This window comes from Talpa europaea (genome assembly GCF_964194135.1).
Source record: "Talpa europaea genome assembly, chromosome: 5".
Lineage (NCBI taxonomy): Eukaryota > Metazoa > Chordata > Mammalia > Eulipotyphla > Talpidae > Talpa > Talpa europaea.
Window position 1 is genome coordinate 140,905,821 of NC_140071.1, and position 21,635 is coordinate 140,927,455.

At 51.8% G+C, this 21,635-nt stretch overlaps 1 protein-coding gene across 1 annotated transcript; it reads right to left on the reverse strand.

Annotated features, from left to right (window-relative positions):
- Positions 1–11,573: 11,573 nt before the first annotated feature.
- DRD5 (dopamine receptor D5) lies at positions 11,574–13,007 on the reverse strand (the record flags this gene model as incomplete). Its single annotated transcript, XM_084233248.1, has 1 exon — positions 11,574–13,007. The coding sequence occupies one exon, from the start codon at positions 13,005–13,007 to the stop codon at positions 11,574–11,576; it is 1,434 nt and encodes a 477-aa protein (XP_084089374.1).
- Between the last annotated feature and the right edge of the window lie 8,628 nt (positions 13,008–21,635).

Below are 21,635 nucleotides of genomic sequence, written 5' to 3' on the forward strand. Positions count from 1 at the left end.
CGTGTGATCTCACCACTTCAGGAAGCCAAAGATTTCTCAGTTTTTAGAAGGCTTATACCGAAGACATGCAACTTAGCATCATTACTTATTTAAAAACAAATCTTCAGGAATCTGACATCACAACCACGTGGGCTTTATTCATAGCTGAAAACCCTAACCTCTTCTGGAAGCTGGAAGGACTCACCCTATATCTCAGTAGACCCAACGTTCTTCTGTAAGATCAATGGCCTGCCTTCTTGATGTCTTACCCATGGTTTCAAAATGAAATTGGGGAAACAGAATTGAAGTGTTATTTCAAAGAGAAAAGTAGGGTCTGATGGAGCACTAGATTGACTGGAAACTGGTGTTCTGGTCCCAACTACCATTAGTAGCCTTGGGCTGCCCTCAACCTAGATCCTCAGGCCTCCGAGGACCCCTACCTTTGGTCCTGGATGAATGTTTCCAGAATTCAGTGGGAAAACTCTATACCTCCTAATCAACGGCTTTCCCGGTCCTGGCTCTGCCCTGTGGATCTCAGTGCCCAGGAGAACTTGGTACCAGCCCACCAGCCTCCAGGTTTTGCCTTTCCTGGGCTATGAGCCATTGACTCAAGACTTCCAGCCTCAAAGCCATCTTCACTTCAGAGTGTCAGCTGTGCTCATTGCTGAAGCCACAGAGAGGTCTGTATGTGCAAGACCCAGAGAGGCAGATACCAGAAGTAACTTTCCAGTAGCTGGGGCAGGGACTGCAAATTGTACCTTTTCAATTGACAGAAATACTATTAAGAATAACTGTGAGGTTAAACCTAAGCTTGGTGGGGAAAACATTGTGGATGATTGGTAATGTCTGCCATAGGTGCAGGTGTGAGAGGGTCAGACAGACGAGTGCATCATGTTTGCTAATCCTGGAAGAGATTTTTTCTGAAAAAAAATAATGCATTAGGGTTTTCCAGAGGAATAGAACATATGCATTCTGAAACAGATATGATTTATTTGGAGGCATTCATATAATCATATATTCATACATATGATTTATCACGAGGAGACTATGAAGTCCTGCGTCTGCCATCTGCCTCCTGGAGGCCCAGGAAAGTGAAAGGCCTGAGGGCCATAGCAATGGGATGATCTTTCCTATGGAATATTCTTTCACCTTGGCCCTCTCCTTGGTTGCCAACTCAACGCGCCATACCGTCCAGTTTTGGTCTGGCTGGGAAATTTGAACAGTGGCTGTCAAGGAGGACAGAAAGATGTGTGGACACAAAAAGTGCCTCAGACCAAAAAGGCCAAATAAAGTGTAAAGAGAAATTTCAGCCTTTGAGTGTTCTCTTTCATTTGGAGCCATGGGTATTTGGTCACTAAGTACTTATTAGGAACCTCTGACTCGGTGCTAGCTAGGCGCTGAGGCCATACCAGTGGGCGCGGGATGCCCCTGCTGGATTTGCTCATGTGCATCACAGAAGGTCGAAAAACAAAGTGGCACTAATAGCAAATCATCAGTCCTGGATGGGGGTGGGGCGGGGATTAAAAAGTCAGTACAGCAACATTAAGGGAATGTTTGAAAATAAAGCAATAAGTTACCCATAATCTCGTACGCTTCAGCTCCCTAATACATAGTTTTAATTTTGATACAGCTCTGTCCGTTTCTGGCCTCTCACTTATCCAGCTGCAATCACAGAACACATAAAACACAATTTACATCTATCTTGTCTTTTATCTTCCATTTTCCCCACTTTATATGAATTACACACAGCATCTCAGTTCCAGAGCCTTTTGTTCATGCTCTAACACCCACTGCAGCGAGATCCTGCGCAGAGTTGTTTTTCAGATATTGAAAGGTAATGGGGAGAGATGAGTCAGACAAACATTCCAGGCACCCTGCTACCCAGGCCCCAGTGCTTTCCTGAAAGGCCCTAACCATTCACAGCACCTGTATCCATTCACAGGCCCTGAAGAAGCTCTGCCCAAATAATAGGTTGATGGTCCTAATTCCTGCCCAGGTGTGAGGGATTAGGTGCTAGTCTTTCTACTTTCTTTCTGATTCTGAGACACGCACATTCCACCCTATACCTACCCCCTGGTTATAGTTAAACCCCTGCATAACACATAATACACATCCCTATGAGGAACCTGAAAAATAAATTTCAGCAGGAAAATGGAGGAGGGAAATCAAAACTTGCAGAGCCACCAATAAGACCGTGCGTTTTCTGCAAGATTTTCCTCCTGCATCTCCTGGCTTATTCCCTGGACACATCAGCTCCCAAAACTGTACCACAAGCACTGACAGAAAAAGCTCACAAGAAACCCTCCCTCTCTGGCCAGAGGGCTGATCCTAGGGAGAGAGGGATGCAGGGGGTTGGGGAAGAGTCACTTAAAAAAGTGAAGAGTCGCCCTCCTGCTTTTAGCCCTGAGGCGAGCTCAAAAGCTGAGCTGCTGGGACCAGGCAGGAGAGGTGGAGAGACACCTGAAAATCTAAGGAAAAGTCTTCCTCCTCTGATAGAGGAACTGGCAAGGTGGGCTTCAGTGGTGTGAAGAGTGTGAGGTAATGCCTATAATTTTTTCTCTCTTTTTATTATCAATGTTTTTCCCTGGGCGCAACCTCAGCTGTGCGGGGTTAACACAGTGGTGGGGCTAAACTCTTGACTCTCTAGCCCAAAATTCCAGGTGAGATGACAATTGGAAACTGGAAATTGTAGGGAACATCACAGCGAGGAGAGAGTTGATGGAAAGGACATGGTAAATCTGTGTATGATGTCCTGGGCTCACCCGTGAACTCTACCTGCCGGCACTGACGAGAAGCAATGTGGAAAACGCTGAGACGTGAATTACAGGAGGAGCCGCTGCATGGGCCAGACGGACCCCTTCGAGGTGCAACACAGGGCAGACCCACACCAGCAAAATCTGAACATTAAACTGAAATTGAAAACACAGCTTGCAAATGTGGGTTTTTGCTATCTGAACATAAGCAGGTTGGTTGTCCATAAGGCCTTGATAGGCCATATGGCCTTATATAATATTCCAAATGCTCAAGAAACAATTCCAAATTACTTCACATGTGAAGAACTACATAACAATTATCAAGGGAAATAACCATCCACAGATGCCAGTCCCCAAAGGACTGTTCTGCTACTTTAAAGCCACTATTTCTGTCATCTCCATGAAGTAAGGAAAAACACTCGAATAGAAAAAAGCACTCCAAGAAATAAAAGTTATTTCTAAAAATGGGAACTTTAGAACTGGAAAATGCAGTAACTAGAAGTTAAGATTAGCCTGACAACACCAATAGCAGGATAAAGATGAGAGAGCAAAAATGAGTGAACTTAAAGAAATTAGCTGTCTGGTCAACTGAGGGAAAGGAATCAGAATGAGCAGAGCTTTAGCCACCAGTGGACCAGTCTCTCAATGTCTAACAGTGGAGGGTGAGTGAAGAGCTATCAGACTTTTCTGCCCTCCCGCCATCAGGATTGTTGATGGATCCTTGCGGTCCTGAACACATGCCTGATGGCGGCACCTGGAGCAGGGTGTGGGCAGAGGTAGATGGGATTCACCTGGGCTGAGGCTGGGCTTATAAGGGCGGCGCCACGGGGATGCCAGTGGAAGAGCAGAGAACCGCGAGAAAAGCTAAGAGAACACGAGGGATCACCTGACAGCCCAGAAAGAGTGAAGACTTGCTGGGGGCTGGGAGGCCTGCCAGCCTCCCGGCCCCCCAGCACCCCTGCCTGCCGTGTACCTGGTAAATCCCAATAAAAGCCTGAAAAGCCACTGAGGGCTCCAGGACTCCTTTATCCCATCTGCTCGGGTCATAGAGAACCTGCTCCGTGTCCTCCTGCCGCTAGAGTTAAACGATTAAACTCCAAGAAAAAGAAGAGAAGGAAATCAGTGCATAAAAATAGATTTAAAGGAGTCATGATTTTAAACTTCCCAAATCTGGTGAAGGAGGTAAATTTACAGATTCAAGAAACTCAGTGAACCCTAAAGAGGAAAATTAAAAAAAACCAATCCCAATGAGTCACAATGAGTCTGATGAAAAGCCAATACAAAGTAAAAATCTTGAAACCAGAGAAAATCAACATTACATTTCATGGACCCCACTATTTGCGCGACTTGAGATTTCTCCTCAGAAACCGCCCAGGCCCCAGGAGAATGAAGCAATGCATCTGTGTTTTCTAACACTGAAGATTCATCGATAGGCTCTTTACAAGATTACCATGTGATGTGTAATGGCATATGAGGTTAAAAATACAAGCGTGGTAAGATATATACCATGGAAATATGAATTAAAATAAAGCCAGCATAGCTATAGTAATATGAGAAAAAGACTTTGGAACAAGAGAAATTAAATTGTTGCTTTAAACCACCAGCTTTTGACGTGGTTTGTTAAAAGGCAGTAGATAACAGGTGTATTGTTTTGGTTACATTTTCTCCTCTTTCCCTGAGTTAGTCAGCACTGTTCAGAGCTCAGACCCTCAATTCCAGAATTAACATTCTCTGGAGTCTCATTCATTTATCCCCAAAACAGACGTTTATCAACGTCTATTATATACCTGTCCTAGGTAATGGGGGTACAATTGGCGATTGGCACAATTATCAGACCACCGCGGACCCTCTGTGCAGAATGTGCCCCTCCTTTGCTTCATTCGGAGAACTTTGCTTCATCCCTAAGGGCTCGGCAGAGACACCCCCCCCTAAGATTCTTTCTATGGTTCCCCAGTCTTGGCAAGTTCATTCTTTTTGGCTCCCACAGGAGTTTGCGTTCACATTTATTGAGACATTTAACGCTACATTATAGTCGTGGTGGTCTCCTTGCTACTGGAATATCTTCCCTAGTAGATTTTAAGATTCGACAAGTAAATGAACGATTCGCTCAGCACCCCTTGTCGCTGGTAAGCACTTGCGCTCTTACTGAGAAAATAAATGCCGTGATGATGCTAGGAAGAGGGTATGATCAGTAGCCAGAGGAGAGAATCGCTTGCGGTGATTAGAAGAGAGACCTGCTGGTGGTAGCGTGTGCATCTCAGAGGAGGATTTGGATTTTGCCAGACTGAAAAGAAGCACAGGAGGAATTTGAGACGAGGGGTCAGTGACATGGAAATAAACAAGCAGTCCATTCCAGGAATAGTGACGTCCTGTGGTGGCCAAATATGGTGGGTATGAGAAAGAGCAAGAGGTGGGCCTGAGTGGTGGTTTGGGTTTAGAATGAAAACTTAGGACTGTGGCACCAACATCATTTCTTAGATGTATCTGGGACCTGCCTGCCCCATGGTGTCTGTCTTGGCAGAGTGTAGGTCTAAAAGAAGACACCTTGAATCCTACCTCCCCTTGAATAAATGATGCGAGGTCCGAGGAGCCTGGATGTCAGAGCCTTCCATAACCAGCCGCTTCTCATGTCATTTCCACTGACCATCCATTCCTGGGCACTAAAGAATGAACACTCCAGAGCTGGGAACCCCGAAGATCAGAGGTCGCACTGAATGACGGGGACTCGCAGCCGCTCACAGTTGCAGGCATTTGCCGTAATTTACACTAAGATGTGGCTGTCATTATCCTTATCAGCGCCACTTCCCTGGCAAATGTGTACATTAAGTCAAGTAAATTTCCTCTCATGAAATCTTCGCATTTGGGGACTACAGTGGTCTCAGCCAAGAAATTAGAGTTTAGAATAAGAAAGTGAAGGGAAAAAGGAGCTCGGGTCCTCGGGAGGAAGTGCAGGTGTGAGGGTTCCAGAGGGCCACGCGCGCCCAGACCACTGCAGTTCCACGGCCAGGACGAAAGCAGGCTCTTCTCAGCTCCTCACCCCCCCCCCCTTTGGCAAATTGAGAATATCCCACCCGCAGGAAGATTTCAAAGCAGAACAGAACATCTAAAGGAAGGTATTTCAGTGGTGGAGACAGGTACTTCAGAAATAGGTTTGTAGTTTCATCTCGTGGGTGAAAATTTTAAAAAATGATTTGTGCTGGAACTATATTAGGTGTTTTCACACATCTGCCCCCTTTGATTCTCTCAAAAAGACTGTAGGGAAGTTGTGAACACGCTTATCATTTCTTCTTCTTCCTTGAATTTAACACAATTCTAATTAAGCAGCCCGAAGTGGGGACTAGGCACACCCGGCTAGTCTCCTGCAGAAACCTCAGTTCCTCCCACAGAATGAGTGGTCAGCAGATAACCATCGGATGGATTGTGAATAAGTTGTTTTTAAAAATCAGGGGGGTTGACAGTCATAGGGATCAGCTTTTAAAATATTGGAAGTCACCAAAACCGTCAAATTAGGCTGATACCTCATTGCCTGTAACATACCCAGCAAATGAACGTGTCAGGTAGTACAGGATTCTTTCCGCTGCAGGTGCCAAGATCCTGATTCATAGTGGCTTAAAAATGAAAGAAGGGTGTTCTTCATGTGCTTGGCTTGGAAATCTAGTGAGGCTGCCCACTTAAGCCTTGGCTGGGTTCAGGGACTCAAATACTACTACTCAAGGTTCCCACTCTGTCTCTCTTCTCTTTGCTCTGCTGGTCTCTGCTTGGTCTTCTCTGCTTGAGTTCCTTAATATGGCATCCGCCAAAAACCCCAGTTCTGCATCCTTCTCCCAATGTAGCCACGCACCAGTCAGCTATTTCTGTGGACAAAACACCCAAGACTTAGTGGCATAAAAGAGCAGCCATTTTTTCCCCAGTGCTGTAGATCAGAAATTCAGGGAAGACTCAACTAGGCAGTTCTTTGAATCAATGTGGTGCCCCTGGCCTTAGTCAGGGGTGCATTAGATAGAGAAAAGGTGGAGTAGATGGGGGCGTGACGACATCAACCGCGTGGCATGTTCCGGGCAGCCTGAGTGGGGAGGAGAGTGGCCGGTGGTCCAGGCCCGAGGGATACGGGGTGTGGGCAAAGAGGGAGGCTCCTCCCTCCCTCAGTTATGGCCTCTTCCTCTCTATCTGCACATCAAAAGCTGCTCAAATCCGGGGTTATTTTTAGAACCAGGGTCGATTCTTCAGTTCCCAAACCCCAGCATTGAAGCCCAAATGGCACATCAACATCTGAACGAGGCTGGCAGCTGTCTGTCAGTCAGCCGAACAGCAGCAGAGAGGGGGTTGGGGAGAAATCCATCATTTTGTTCTCTTCAGCTCATAAGAGTCTTAAAAGCCATCAGCAGCCTCTCGGGCCATTGTAGCATCTCCCCAGTGCTTTTTTGAGTCAAGCGCATGCCCTGCCATGGCCCCCACCCACTGCGAGGCAGACGTGGAGGCCTGGATGCCGTGTCCCCAGCTTGTAGGAGTTCCCTGAAGGGGTGAGAAAGGCCGGTTCCCAGGTCACCGTGGAGCCCCTCACACATGGTGCCCCGACTGTCCCCACCTCCTCATCCCACCTGCACACAGTCATCCGTGAGCACCACTCTGCCACGCCGTCGCCTCGCAAATCCAAGCAGGCAGCTGGGAACGGAACGGCTGCGTCCCTGTCACTGAGTGCAACACATGCAGCCCTTCGGAGCAGCCTCTGGAGGTGGAGAGCCCAGGTCCAGGGTCAGGCTACTTTACCTGCCCTGCTCAGTGGTCGTCTGTGAAATGGGGTGACGACCCCTACTGCCAAGACTGCTGTGAGAAGGGAGGGGGCTTGCGGAAGCCAAGCACCTGTGCAGCACCCAGCACGTGGTCATGGGCCCTTCCTGCTGTTACTATTTAATCCACAAAATAGTCCCGTGAGATGGAGGGAGGGTGCCTCTGCAGACGGACAGTCCATGAAGATGTTCCCCATCCTGTGAGCCACCCTGTGCTGGGACCTCTGGAATCAGATCCTGACTTCGCTGCTTACAGACTCGAAGCCTTGGAAAAGCAGCGTGAATTCTCTGAGTCTCGGTTTTTTCATCTGCAAAATGGGGAGAATATGACCCATGATAAGGGCTATTTTGAAAATTAAAATAGATGATGTGTGGAAAGCGTTTGGCTCGTTCATGGTGGGGACAGAAGCCGCAAGTGCAATGCGACAAACCAGTCGGTCTGATTGTCATCTGCACCTTCACCATCGTCATCGTCACAGGAGAGCACCGCAGTATGTGCCAGGCCATTTCAAGGGTTTCCTATGAGCTCACAGTGAGTCCTCAAACAACCCAATTGTCATCCACCCCATTTTACAGATGGGAAAACAGAGAGAATTGGCGGATGGAAACCTACAGGGGGTAAGTGACTTGCCCGGATCAAACAGCCAGATCCTGCCTGGCAGGCCTGGGTTCCAGACCTCCTGATTCCAGGCCAGGGTCTCCTCTGGGTTCCTGACTTGCTCCTGCTAAAGGACCCCCTGCAGATTGCTGGGGAGTTACTGGGTCTGCTGGTGAAGCAGGTACTGGATCAGGTGCCTTTGGGGGGGCCTGGGGCAGGTGAGCTTAGAGCGTTCCTCACTGCCCATCCTCAGGAGATGTGAGATTGCTGAGTGAGCACCACGGCTCCCCCAATGGAGAGTGTCCTGCCCACTCCCCCACGTGCCTGCCTCCCGTGGGGCCCTTCTCTCCAAAGCACAGCCGTGTGTGCCCTGCACCCCTGGGAAAGTGTCTCCAGGGTCGGCCCAGCGTTGCATTTTCCATAGCCCCTCAGTCTCCGCGGGCCACTACTTCTTTGAAATTCATTTCTTCTCATTATGAATTCTAGCTATTTTCTTTTTAAAAGGAAATATTTCTCTCAAAGCCTCTCATCTGTGATTCTGTGAATCCCCTGTCGCTAATCAAATATGTACACACTTCCCTATTCCTCCCCGGAATGGCCCTGAGCAAAGAAGCCTCACTAATAAGCTCTGGTCTTATGCTGATCATCCTCGTCATCACAGAAGCAGGAACGGCCACGCTCAGCAAGGCAGGCGGCCTCCCCACGGGCAGGTGGAGTGGGACAGAGAGGAGCTCCCGGCCCTGCAGCCCAAACACACCATCGCAATCAGGCTGCAGGGAGCCCATATTTGCTCCCCCTTGGCTTGAAATATTCACCCACTTAAACGATCCCCCACTTAGATTAATCTAAGAACAGCCTTGGTAGTGCATTATGTCGGGCAGTTCACATGCACTCACAAATCCACTCTCTTAAGGCATATCTCCTCCCCTGTACCCCCTTTCACCATTCCACCTATGGTAACTGAGACTCACCATTTGCAGGACTCACCCCCACGTCTCTCTGCCCACCTGCGACTTCAGCAGCTGCACTGCTGGACAGCTGCACGCTCCTGGGAACTTCTCTGCCCAGGACTGCCTGGTCTCAACTTGTCCACCTGTCCTTTTTGTAAGGACAACAGCCAGCTGTGGATCAGGGCTCGCCTTAATGACCCCATCTTAACTTGATCACTCTGTGAAGACCCTAATGGGTATATTCTGGGGTACTGAGGAGAGACGTTCAACATATGAACTTGGGATCCATAACCGTGACCTACTTAGGAAGTGCACCACAGGCCACCAAAGCCCGCCTGTGCACAGAGTCTTTGAGGACTAGATTCTTAGGCCGTGCTGTGCACATAGTAAGTGCAAATAACTAGAATGAGTGATGAGTGATATTTTGCAGAAGGGACTTCCAAAGCCCTGGTATAATTTATTTTGCCTAACACAGAAATTATTTCAACTGGGACCTAGAATGTTTGTCACATGAGATTTGGCCTCTAACAGCCTGCCCTTTAGAATAGAATAATGCATTTCAGAGACTTCCGAATGAATCAGTTCCTCAAACTGTGCTCCCTGCAACAGGGCTCCAGAGAGACAGCGATAGGAATGCCACCCACAGGAATTCACAGGGCCCAAGGCATTGGGAAACCACGCAGAAGCCACCCCTGCACAGCCAGAGCTCTAAGGAGAAAGCTGGTGTAGCACCTGTGCTGGGGGAACTTATTTCCTACCCTGTACCCCATCCATCAATAGCTGTTGCATGAAGCACAATTTGGAAAACAGCACGCTCCTGCTAAAGAGAACCAGAGAGGTGAAGCGAGTCCCTCAAGGTCGCACCATGATCTCCCCAAGTCTCCAGCAGGGTGATTTTCACCACTCCTGGGGTTGCTGTGGCCCCTCCAGTTCCCGGTTCACAAAAGGTCAAAAGCTGAACACAGACGTCAGGCTCCAATGTTGATTTGACAAAATTGTATATGAAAATTAACATACTGAGTAGCATTTACTTTCACTCTCATCATTCCAGAAATAGTCGGTGATTCACTCAACAAATATGTATTAATCACTACGTGCGGGAGCTGCACGTTTTGCTGTGATCAGGACATGGCTGTTCAAGAGGTGACAATAAAATTACCCACAAAGAGACCAAAATTGATTGGCCTGTCCTTGATAAGGCTGCTTCAAAGCAAGGGCACGCAAGAAATTACATATTCACATCTCATTTTCTTCCATTAATGACACTCGCATTTAGCCCTAACGGTAGGCAGATGCTCGCGTCGGGGACGCACTGGAGAAACCTGGTCCCTCTCACCCTGCAGACTGCAGAGAGGAAAAGCCGAGGATGGAATTAGCTGAGCTTTTCTTGTTGAGCCCTTCAATAAATTTCGAACTTCAAGTTCATTCAAATCTCATCTGTGACTCCTGCATTTTAGTAACATGCATTCCCGCCTTGTCTGTCATCTACAAACGAAAATGCTGATTTAAAAATGAGACTGATTGACTCACACATCTCAAAGCTTTTCAGGAAACGTGATTGAGCAAAAGCCGCATACCTCTAAAACTCCACAGGTTCCAGACCGAGAGACCTGGCTGTTACTCTCCACGAGCTTTTCCATGAGCTAATAGCATCAGTCTAGGAATTGGAAGCATCGTTTTAGGTTATTTTATTTTTTTAAATACTCTGAATGACAAAGTGCTAGAACTCTGGGCTTGAGGTGCTGTGTTTAGTGATGTGGCCTCGCAGTGACTTTCAGCACAGACCAGAGATGTGTGTACTAATAAAACAAATTCAAAGAAACAGAAGCTCTTCAACTTCCCTCATCCTGCATGTACCTTTAAGACCAAGCTGTCTGTAAAGAAAATGAATGCTCGTCCAGACCCAGTAAAATCTTCCCTGCTTTGTAAGGATCTGCTCAGGGCAGCTCCAATCTGGCCCAGCAAAGACCATCAGCCCATCAGTCACATCATTTGCATTTATTAGATACCAGAACACATCGGGAAGAATTGCTCAGCTGCAGGACAGACTCACACACAGAGGGAAGCGCACCAAGCAAGAAGCAAGACACAGGAAGGCCGCCTGCCCTCCCCAGCACTCTGCACACTGAGCCTGTGTTTAAAAAATAAGCCATACACAGACAAGCCCGAGCAGTCACAATGAGGAGAGAGTGTATTTTCTAAAGACGAAGTGCCTTTCTCATCTTAAGAACCCAACACCACCACCTTGCTCCAAAAGGGCCTTCAGTTCTTTCTGATTGGGCTGGGGTGTGTTGGCTGAGTTTTTTCTAAAGGCTTCTGCCAATTCTTCCCAACAACAAACCAGCCAGGTGAGGCTTCTGAGCACACGGTTCCACACAGAGACAGACACCAGAGGGCACATGCACGGGGCTGGAATGGGTGTGTCTGTATCTGCGTGTGAGGGCCTCACACATGCTTGCTAATGTCTGAGGTTATACGGGCCCGCCAGGGGCATTTCTTGTGTTGTTTAATGGACTCCATCTGGGGTGAAAGGTGTTATTTTGCCCAGTGAAATCTCCGCCTCACAGTCCACTTCCCAGACAGACTCCTGGGCTGCAGCACCCCCATCTGGAGAGGTCTGACAGATCTCGGACATGCGGCCTGAAGGGCCCTCCTCCTCCGTGTCCTCCTGCTCGTCCACCTCACGGTCCCCTGCGGTCACGGCGTTAGGGATCACTTGCAGGCAGGCAGCTGCAATCTCTCTGGGGAGGCCAGTGTCCTGGTTGTAGGAGACCAGCTCGTTGCTGATGTGCACGGTCTCCACTGGGGTACGGGAGCAGAGGTGGCTGCACCCCAGCAGCTGGGCAAACACCTTGCGGAAGTCGGCGTTGAAGGCATAGATGATGGGGTTGAGAGAGGAGTTGGCCCAGCCGAACCAGACGAAGACCCTGAAGGTGGTCTCGCTGACACAGGGGAAGCCAGCGCCAGGGCCAGAGGGGTGTCCACCGCAGAAGGGGACCGTGCAGTTCAGGATGAAGAAGGGCAGCCAGCAGCACACGAAGACCCCCATGATCAGGGACAGGGTCTTGAGGACCTTGGTCTCCCTCCTGATGGAGGCCCGCAGGCTGGTGCCCGGCGCAGCAGCCGCCCGGCAGCTCTGCACGCGCTCCGCAGCCCTCTCCAGGGAGGAGATGCGGCGGATCTGGCCCTGGGCGATGCGGTAGATGCGCGAGTAGGTCACGAGCATGATGGCCACGGGGATGTAGAAGCTGATGAGCGAGGAGGAGATGGCGTAAGTTCGGTTCAAGCTGGAGTCACAAGTCTCCGCCCTGGCCTCTGGCAACTGGGCTTCATCCCAGGGCGTCCCGTTGGCCAGCTGGGTCGGTGCGCCCGAGCCGCCCCGGGAGCCGGCCACGGCCCTGTGCCAGTGGAGCTGGACCGGGATGAAGGAGATGAGGATGGACAAGGCCCAGACGGAGCCCACGGTGACTACGGCCACGCGCTGCGTCATCTTGCGCTGGTAGCGGAAAGGCCTGGACACGGCCCAGTAGCGGTCCAGGCTGATGACGCACAGATTCAGGATGGAGGCGGTGGAGCACATGATGTCGAAGGCCACCCAGACATCGCAGAAGCCCCCAAAGGGCCAGTAACCGGCCACCTCGGCGACTGCCTTCCAGGGCATGACCAGCAGCGCCACGAAGAGGTCGGACACCGCCAGAGACACGACGAAGACGCTGGTCATCTTGGCGCGCAGGGGGCGGCTGCGCACGACGGCGGCGCACACCAGCACGTTGCCCAGCAGGGTCCAGACGATGAGCAGGGTCAGGAGGCCAGCCGTGACCACCCGCGCGGGCCCCAGCGGCACCGCCGCTCCTGCGCCCCCCGCGGCCCCCTCCCCGGCCGGCCGCGGCCCCCCGAAGCGCTCCCGGCGGGCGGTGCCGTTGTGCCCCGGAGGCAGCATGTCGGACTCGGCGGCCCGGACGGGGGGCGCGGGATCCCAACTTCAGCCCTGCACCCCCCGGGCGCCCCCATCGGGTACCCCGGGGACGGTACCGGGAACGCGCCACTGAACCCCAGAGGCCCGGGGCGCTCACCGTGCCTTGCGCCGGGGCCCGGGACGCGCGCGGACCCCTCTCGCCTCTGGAGCCCCCAGGTCTGTGGCGCGCTGCGCCCCTCGGTGCGGGTGCGGGGACGCGAAGCGGCGGCGCCGAGAGGGGCGTTCCCGGGGACCCGCAGCTCGCGGATGCGGCGCTGCGTCTGGGCGGGAGCCGAGCCGGGGCGGGGAGCCCAGCCACCCCGAGGGGGCGGGGGTCGCGCGGCCGGAGCCCAGCGAGCGCCGCCTGCTCCCCGCCTCGCCCGGCCGCGCGCCCGCCCCGCGCGCCCGCCGCCCGCTCTCTGCTCGCGCGCCCCGGCGCCCCGGCACCCCGCACCCCGCTCTCCGCGCTGCCCGCCCGAGTCTGGGGGATCCGCGCTCCGCGGGGCGCCCCGGGGCCGGACGCTCTCCCAGAGCGAAGGAGAAGGCTCCCGGGGAGACGAGGAGGTGCCCGGCCCGCCCGGGTGCCCCGGCCCAGCCGGGTCCTGCCCCGCGCAGGCGGCAGGAGCTGGGGTCGCCAGAGGGGCAGAGGCAGCCCGGGCTTTCTCCCAGCCCCGAGTCCCCGTCCCGGCTTCACTCCTGGCGGCGTGACCTTGAGCGCCCTAGTTAAGGTCACTGGACCTGGGTTTCCTGGGTTTCCTGGGGTCATGATCCTCTTCCTCCAAATGGGGTAAGGGTTCCCTGATGCTCTGGAGGGCAGGATGCGGAGCCCTCGCTCCTCGGTGCAGCTCCTCCTCTTGCCAGCTCCCCCCAAAACCCCCAACCTAAGATTGGGGCTTCCCCTGACCTCCTGGGAGAGTCCTTTCCCCACCCCCTCCTATCCGGAGCCGCTTCCCTTTGGGAAATAATTCGGGATGAAGCTGGAAGACGAGGCAGAGCTGGGGGTCCTGCCCTTCACAGTCCTCTTCATTTTGAACCTTGGAGGATGGTTGGATGGCGGAGGACCTGAGGAATGAAGAGGTGGCCCCAAACCCAAATTCTCTTTTTTTAAAAAAGATGGACAGGGGCGGCAGCGTGGGGTTCCCGAACCCCAGGCCTCCCCAGTGGTGGACTCCACTTGGGAGAGGGTTTCTCTCTATCTCTAGAACCGTGTTCATGCAACATACAGCAGCACCCCCCCCCCCCCATCCTCAGGTTTACATTCCAAGACCCCAGTGGACGCCTGAAACCTCAGAGGGTAGCGGGCCTGAGGTGGAGGCTGGTCGTCCCCATGCAGCGGTGCCTGAGATCAAGTCTAATGGACACCCCAGGCGCGGTGAGAGGTGGACAAGAGCTCCTGGGAGCAATCATAACAAGAGACTGTGCCAGTTATGTGGACGTTTTCTCACTCTCTGATATATCGTGCATAATACTCGGGGGCCACCAGGGGCAACTGGACCGGTGAGAAATGAATCGTGGGTAAGTGGGGAGGGTGACGGGATGAGCCAGGGCCCACGGCTCCCAGCCCCCACTTCCACAGGGACAGCTCCTGGGCGCGCGGCCTGCTGGGAGGAGGCCGGTGTGAGCATCCAGGCTCTCCCTGTGCCGCCTCTGTCCTGCTCTTTTCCAAAGAGCTAAACCACTGAGGACTGGAGAGAACCACGGCATATCCTCCTCGGCCTCAGGCCCAGCTCTTTGGCTGTAACCAAGTAATAAGCCCGCCTCTTATCTTGGGGAGGCCTCACCCCCATCTCCGCTTGCTCTTTGTGTCCTCATTCCCAGGACTCTGACACCCCTGGGCTTGCTTGGGGTGAAGGGCAGCAGCTGACAGGGCTGCTCCCCGCTACACACACACTGGGAGCCTCTGGGTGGACGGGCTAGTGTTTGCCCACGCACCCCTGGCCCAAGCAGGTGATGGGGAAACAAAACTTGGCCCCTCCGAGGGGAAGGCCTGGCTAGCTGGGGAGGGCTAGAGGGACTGTGAATAAAAAAGGCCCTAGCGGTTTGCAGTAAACAGAAACCATTTGATTGTTTCAAAATGGCTCCATCCGCCGAGTCGTCTCAGTACCCGCATCTGTACCCTTCAATTCAGGGCCTTGTCGCTATTTGCCGGAATGGTGGCCAGTGCTTCCTACAGATCCCCATCTGGGTGTCCTCTCTCCCTCCATCTGATGCGCAATTGCACAGCACACCCAGATCTTGGTTAATAAATACCATCCTTCACCAGAAGGACTCAAGTGTCTCAGAGAAATGGCCACAGCAGAGCAGGAACAGGGAAACACAGACAGGCCTGGAATCTCTTGGGTGCCAGGAAGCAAGAAATGGTTCAAAGAAAGATGAGAAATAACCTGAGGACTCCCATGCCCCATGTGGGGCCGCTTAGCGTCCAAATCAATCGTAATAACCGTGGATTACAGTCATAAATGAGAAAGGGCGGGTGGGAGGGAGGAGCTGCCTTACAATAAAACACCAGCTAATAAGCGTCCCGGGCTGACAGTTGGAAGGTCATAGCTTGCAGCCACAACAGAAACATGATTTAAACAGGAATCATCACTCGCTAAAAATCTGGAGGAGAACCAGCTATTGGCATGGCTCAAAGCACCCCTACTCATAGGGGAAAGAGAGCACTGAGAAGGCAAAAAGGAGGATCCAGCACGGTCCCCTGGAATCCCCAAAACCAAATGACCCAGAAGAAGATGATGAGCCTACAAAACTCAAGGGAGGCCAGGGAGGTCCAGCAGGATGGGGCAGCTGCAAGTGACAGAACACCCAACAACCTGCAGAGGGCAGCAAGCCCCAGCTCCCTGGGCCAGACCCTGCCCACTGTCTATTTTAGTAAATAAAGTTTTATTGGCACACGGGCCACAGGCATGCACTTATGTATCACCTGTGGCTGCTTTTAGATGGAATGGCAGAATTGGGTAGTTGCAACAGTAGCGGCCCACAAAGCCTAATGTCTCTCCGATCTGGCCCTCTGCAGAAAAAGCTTGCTGCCTGCAACTCCTTAAACAACAACGTTGGGTCATTTCCCAAAACAGGCATCTAGAAAAAGGAGGCTCCAGAATCTTACAGAGGTGTTTTCAAGAACTCAGCCTCCTCTCCTTCCTCATAATATTCTTGAACTGTTGGCCTCATGGTCGCAAATTAGCTGCGTCAGCTCCAGGCTTGACTTCCTCCAACAACCACATTCAGGCAGCAACCGGTCACACCTTCTCTCATCTCTTTCTTATTGAGGATCAGGATTCTTCCAGGGCTATCCACCAGAACCCCCTACCTGGCCTCTCATTGTCAAGACCAAGGGCAGCAAGCATTTTCCACTGTATACTTTTGGCTGTGTGTGTGTGTGTGTGTGTGTGTGTGTGTTACAACCTTTCAAAAATGTAAAAACCCTCTGAGCTCAGCATCGTTAGCCATCTCCTGGTCTAGACCAATCTCCAGCGAAGGGAGAGTAGGTTTGCTCTGCTTGGTTTAGACCACTCACTCGACAGGTGTTCCAGAAACATTCCAGCTCCACTTCCAGCTGCCCCAGAGAGAAGGCTGGTTGCTGGTTCTCCCCTATCTGAGCTTGGAGGGCAGTCCCCACTGCACCTCAGGGGGAGCTGCCCCTCCTCCCCCCACCAGCCCTAGCCAGCAGAGGGGCCGCATCCTACGCCTTCTTCCAGACTCTGTTAACAAGCGGGCTGACAGCGCCATCTTGTGCCTGAAAGCGGGTGGGGCAGACCTGCGGGAGGATTGACCCCGGCGGTGAGATTAGCAGCTCCATCAGCATCATCTTCACCATCTCATCCTGACCACTGAGGGGTTTTATAGTTTCCAAAGAGGTTTTTCTTATTTCTTTTCTTTTTTCTGTTGAAGTAACATTGCATTATGTCATTATTTAAGTTCCAGGTGTTGACAGTTGAGAATCAACTTGTGTCTCTACTACTTTAAGTTCACCACGAAGGTCCAATGATCATTCCAGCAAATCTGCTCCAAACATTTTGCTGAGAAACCTATAACACTCGTTGGCTTTTATCAAAATGGTATCATTCATAACTTCTGTGTCATCTCTTTGTCTTTTCCAGTAGATCTTTTAACTAATGTCTATTTTTCCATGAAAGAATGGCTGCTGGTGCCTGAGATGTACTCAAATTTGGTTGTAGTTTGTTTGCAAGTTAAACTTATGATACAGTTAAACACTTGGAGTCATTTAAATAAATGGCAGGACTTGTGAAAAGGCAGGTGGAGGGCTGGGTATGTTCTAGAAGCAGGTGCAGAACCTCTCCCAAGGTCTAAACTATGCCAGCAAACACCTGTCAGTCATGAGCCCCCTCAGTGTTCCCAGCACCCCTACTTGGGTAGGGTGGCACTTTGAGGATCTCACATGTGTGATGAACCCATGTAGTGAGGTCAGTCCCAACCGCCCGAGGCAGTCATCCCTGAGAGACAAGCTCCAACAAATGAGTTAACTGCTCATGGCCAGGGTGTCATGGTGAGGTACAGCAGGGCCCTGTTTAGGGAGGTGACCAGGGCACACCTCACTGTGGAGGGTCCTCTCTGTACAACCTGAAGCACGAGAAAGAGATGGTCCACTTCTCTGCCACAGAAGCCTGCTCCTGAGAAAGAGTGGCATGTGCAAAGGTCCTGGGGAGTGGGAGAGTTTGGGGCATTCAAGGACATGGGGGGATGGATGTGTGTAGCTGCAGTGCAGGCGGGGGCCAGGAGAGCATGAGAAGAGGAGGTAGCAGAAGCCCCACAAGCCCAGAGCACACGCATTCCCCCGGAAGCAGTGTGAAGTCACAGAAGGCTTCTCAGCAGGTGATGCAACTCCGTTTGTCTTTAGACAACAGCGTTACAGTCGGTGTGGGGTGTCAGGGTCTCTCGTGTTATTAATGCGGCTCAGACACCACGCTGGAATTGCCCTTTTTAAGCATGACACACTGCACTCACCAGCTCCCCACCACCTCCACCTCCGGCATCCCCTGCGGTTGATTTTAAGGGGGCTAACATCCTGGCCATTCCCCCATCAGACCCCACGGAAGTGCCCACCCTGCCCAGGTTAGGCTGTGGATGCTCCTCACAGGGGAACACTCCCAAACCCCCCGTTTCTCGACAGCCTCTTGACAGGGACAGGGACACCGTGGAGGGGGAGGGAGTAGAACTGGAGGAGGAGGGACAACTTGTCAAAGCAACTCATGCTCAGCTTCGCTTGAGACTCAGACTCCTCCCAGCCCCCTCCTGGGGTGGCCACAGCCCCCTCTGATGCTCTCTATAGGGTCCGCTGTTGTGGGCCATCAGGCCGCCCCCCCTCACTCTGACCTGAAAGCGCAGGTGAGGCGCACTTGGAAGGAAAGGCGCCTGCGCCCCTGCTGGTCATGTGCTCCACAGCCACCTCCCTCCAGGTGGAAGATCTTACTGAATTGACATTCTTTTCTTTTTTGTAAGATTTATTTATTTATGCACACAAGAACTGGGGTACAGGCCAGAGGTGGGGGGGGTGAGAGGATTTACCGGGAATCAAACTCGTGCTGCAGAGGCTGCGGACAGCTTCATAGGCTGTGTCTTAACCCCTTGCACCACCAGGGAGGCCCTGGATCTGCCCTTTAATTTTAAAGATTTTTACTTATTTATTTATTTGTTTATTTATATAAGAACTGGGGTACAGGTACTGGGGTACAGGTCAGAGGCGCGGGAGGGTGAGAGAATTCACCAGAGACAGAGCGGGGAGCAGAACAGGCAGACGGACCGAAGACACTGCTGAGGGGAGCAGCGGGCGAGGCAGGAGAGGTCTGTGGCACCATGTGGGAATCAACCTGGCAGGCCAGGAATTGAACCCACGCTGCAGAGGCTGCGGACAGCTTCACAGCATGGCACTCAACCCGCTGCAACACCGGGGAGGCCCCCCGAATTGACTTTCTTTTTAAGATGATGAGGCTATTTGTAAAGAGCAGGAGAGGGCACTGAGCAGGTTTTCTAGGATCCCATGCAGACCGGGTAAAGGAGGAGTCAGAGTCCTCAGTGGTTTTGCAGGTCTTTTATTGGGGTTCACCAGGCATATGGCAGGCAGGGGTACTGGGGGCCGGGAGGCTGGCAGGCCTCCCAGCCCCCAGCAGGTCTTCACTCTGGGCTCTCCAGCTTTCTCTCAGCTTCTGCTTCTCTTACTTCTCTCTCGGCTTCTCTTACTTCTCTCTCGGCTTCTCTTTTGGCTTCTCGGCTTCTGCTGCTGCTGGTGTCCCCGTGACGCCGCCCTTAAAAGTCCAGTCTCTCAACCCAGGTGCACCCACTTCAAGTACCCGCCATCAGGCGTGCATTCAGGACCACAGGGTTCCCTCATCTATCCTAATGGCGGGAGGGCAGAAAAGCCTGATACCTTTTACCTACCCCACACTATTGCTATCAGTTATTGCTTTGCGAGAAAGTGCAGAATTCCAGGCATTCCCCTAATGATACGTATTTGGTTCACTAATAATATGTGTACCCTGTTTTTAAAAAAAATGATATGGCTGAGAGAGAAAAAGGCCTTGGATTTAACAGGCGTCACTGTCCACCTGCTGCAACTTACTAGCGCTGTGAGCATGGCCAAGAGGCGACCTCCATTCATGCCCAGCCACTGAGGCCCTCCGGCCGGTCTGCTCTGTGCAGAACAGGGGTTCACGTCAACCCAAATGGAATCTGTGGGGAAACCAGCTCAGGCGGTCATCGATGCAGGGAGCTTGTCACTGTATGCAAGACTCAGTATCCAAGATGCTTGCTGTGGAGTCGTTTATAATGGGGGGCGGCAGTGGGGGAGAGAAAGGAAAACCACTGCGATGTCTCTAAATGTCAGATGTTGTTCAGGAGTCTAGACTTGAGGTCCCTGGACTCCTGCAGAGAAGCTTCTGGAAGGGACTTGGCATCACCTGGGCCTCACTCCAATGCAGCCGAAGCTAGACTTCAGGGGGGCAGGGTAGGAATTCTAACAAGCACCACAGAAGGTTCTTATTCATACTGAAGTGAGAGTCAATGCAGGGGACCCTAAAATAATTAAGCAGCATACTGGTGTATTAAGAGGGAAAAAACAAATTACCTGAAAGTTCGGTATAAAACAATCCCGCCCCTGCACGTGCACACACGTGTAAAAAATTAACAGCAATTACTTCTAGGTGGGTTTCTCAGCATCAACACTATCAACGTTTGGGGCTGCATGACCCAGCACTGTGGGACAATCAGCAGGGGCGCCCTCCAGTCACCACACCCCAGTGTGTCTCCACACCTGTCTCGAGTGTCCTGGGGGCCGAGAGAGCTCAGAGCAGAGGACCCTGGCGCATGTTGACGCCCTACTTTGCATTTAGTCTCTCCCTGTTTTTTAGGGTTTTTTCCTAAAGTATTTTAGTCATGTAAAAAAAATCGTGTGCTTCTTAATGTCCCATGGCTGAGGCTTTCAAAAAAGAGACACTCAAGTGAAAAAGATAATCGCATTAGCATTTATAGTAAGTAAACTGATTTTATTATGATTTTAAAATAATAGTGGGAAACACACCCCTTCACAAACAACAACCTCCCTTCCGAGGCTTTAAAATATTTCTGATGCTTGGGGTAGGCACCCTGATTCTCCGTGCCTGTCCCCCAGAAGCCACTCTAGATATAGGGCGTGCTTTACAAGCAGGGCGGATCACGGCAACGTCACCTAAAAAACAAAGTTACAAATGTTCTAAAACCGACAGCAGGAATCTAAGGGAATGATGGTCCGTTCACTCGACAGCCTGTAGTGCACAGTATTCCAGTGAGATTAGCAGAGTCTGTAAGGAGCGGGGGGGGCTTACAGGTATTGATGTCCTGTCGTCGGTGGCCAGGGTCTTGGCAGCCACAGAAAGAACCTGTGCGGCTAAAAGCAGCACACCCGGCGCGAGGGAGCAACCGTGGGTTAACAACAGCAGGCTGGGCCAACGCGCTCTCTCCACTCTTCTGAAAGGTCCAATTTGTCTATAAATCTGTCTACATTTATGGTGAGGGCAGGAATGGTAATTCATTTTTAGAAAACTTAAAAAAAAAAATCACAACCCAAAAGGTGCCCAAATAGCAGGAAAGAAATGTCGTTATATTGATCTGTACACACACTTGCATCTCCAGAAAATAAAAATAACTTTGCTCCAGAAATTAAAGAGTCACCAAGTATAGGATAAACAAAATGGGATCAGATCTGCATGGATCAGAGGCAGGACGGGTCAACTCAAGGGGGCTGCTGCAGGAATGGTCAGGGGGCTGCTGCAGGAATGGTCAGGGGGCTGCTGCAGGAATGGTCAGGGGGCTGCTGTGCGCAGCCTGGAACGTGGGACAGAAAACGGTTTCCGTGAAAAACACTCTGGGCCAGTTTTTTTTCCAGCCTGGGATCAGATTCTTTCCTCTGGGCTGGATGAGAATGAACGAGCCCAGGACAGACTTCAGCCCCCATCGACCTGGCCAGACCGTGTTTACCTTCATCCGGCACGATGAGCAACAATGACCACGGACAAAGGGCCCTCACCAGCGTGCAGGCCGGTGTTTACCCAGCCTGGCTGTGCCCAGGTGGCACCAAAGGATCCTCACGCTCTCCCTCCGTGTCTTTCATGTGGAGCCAGG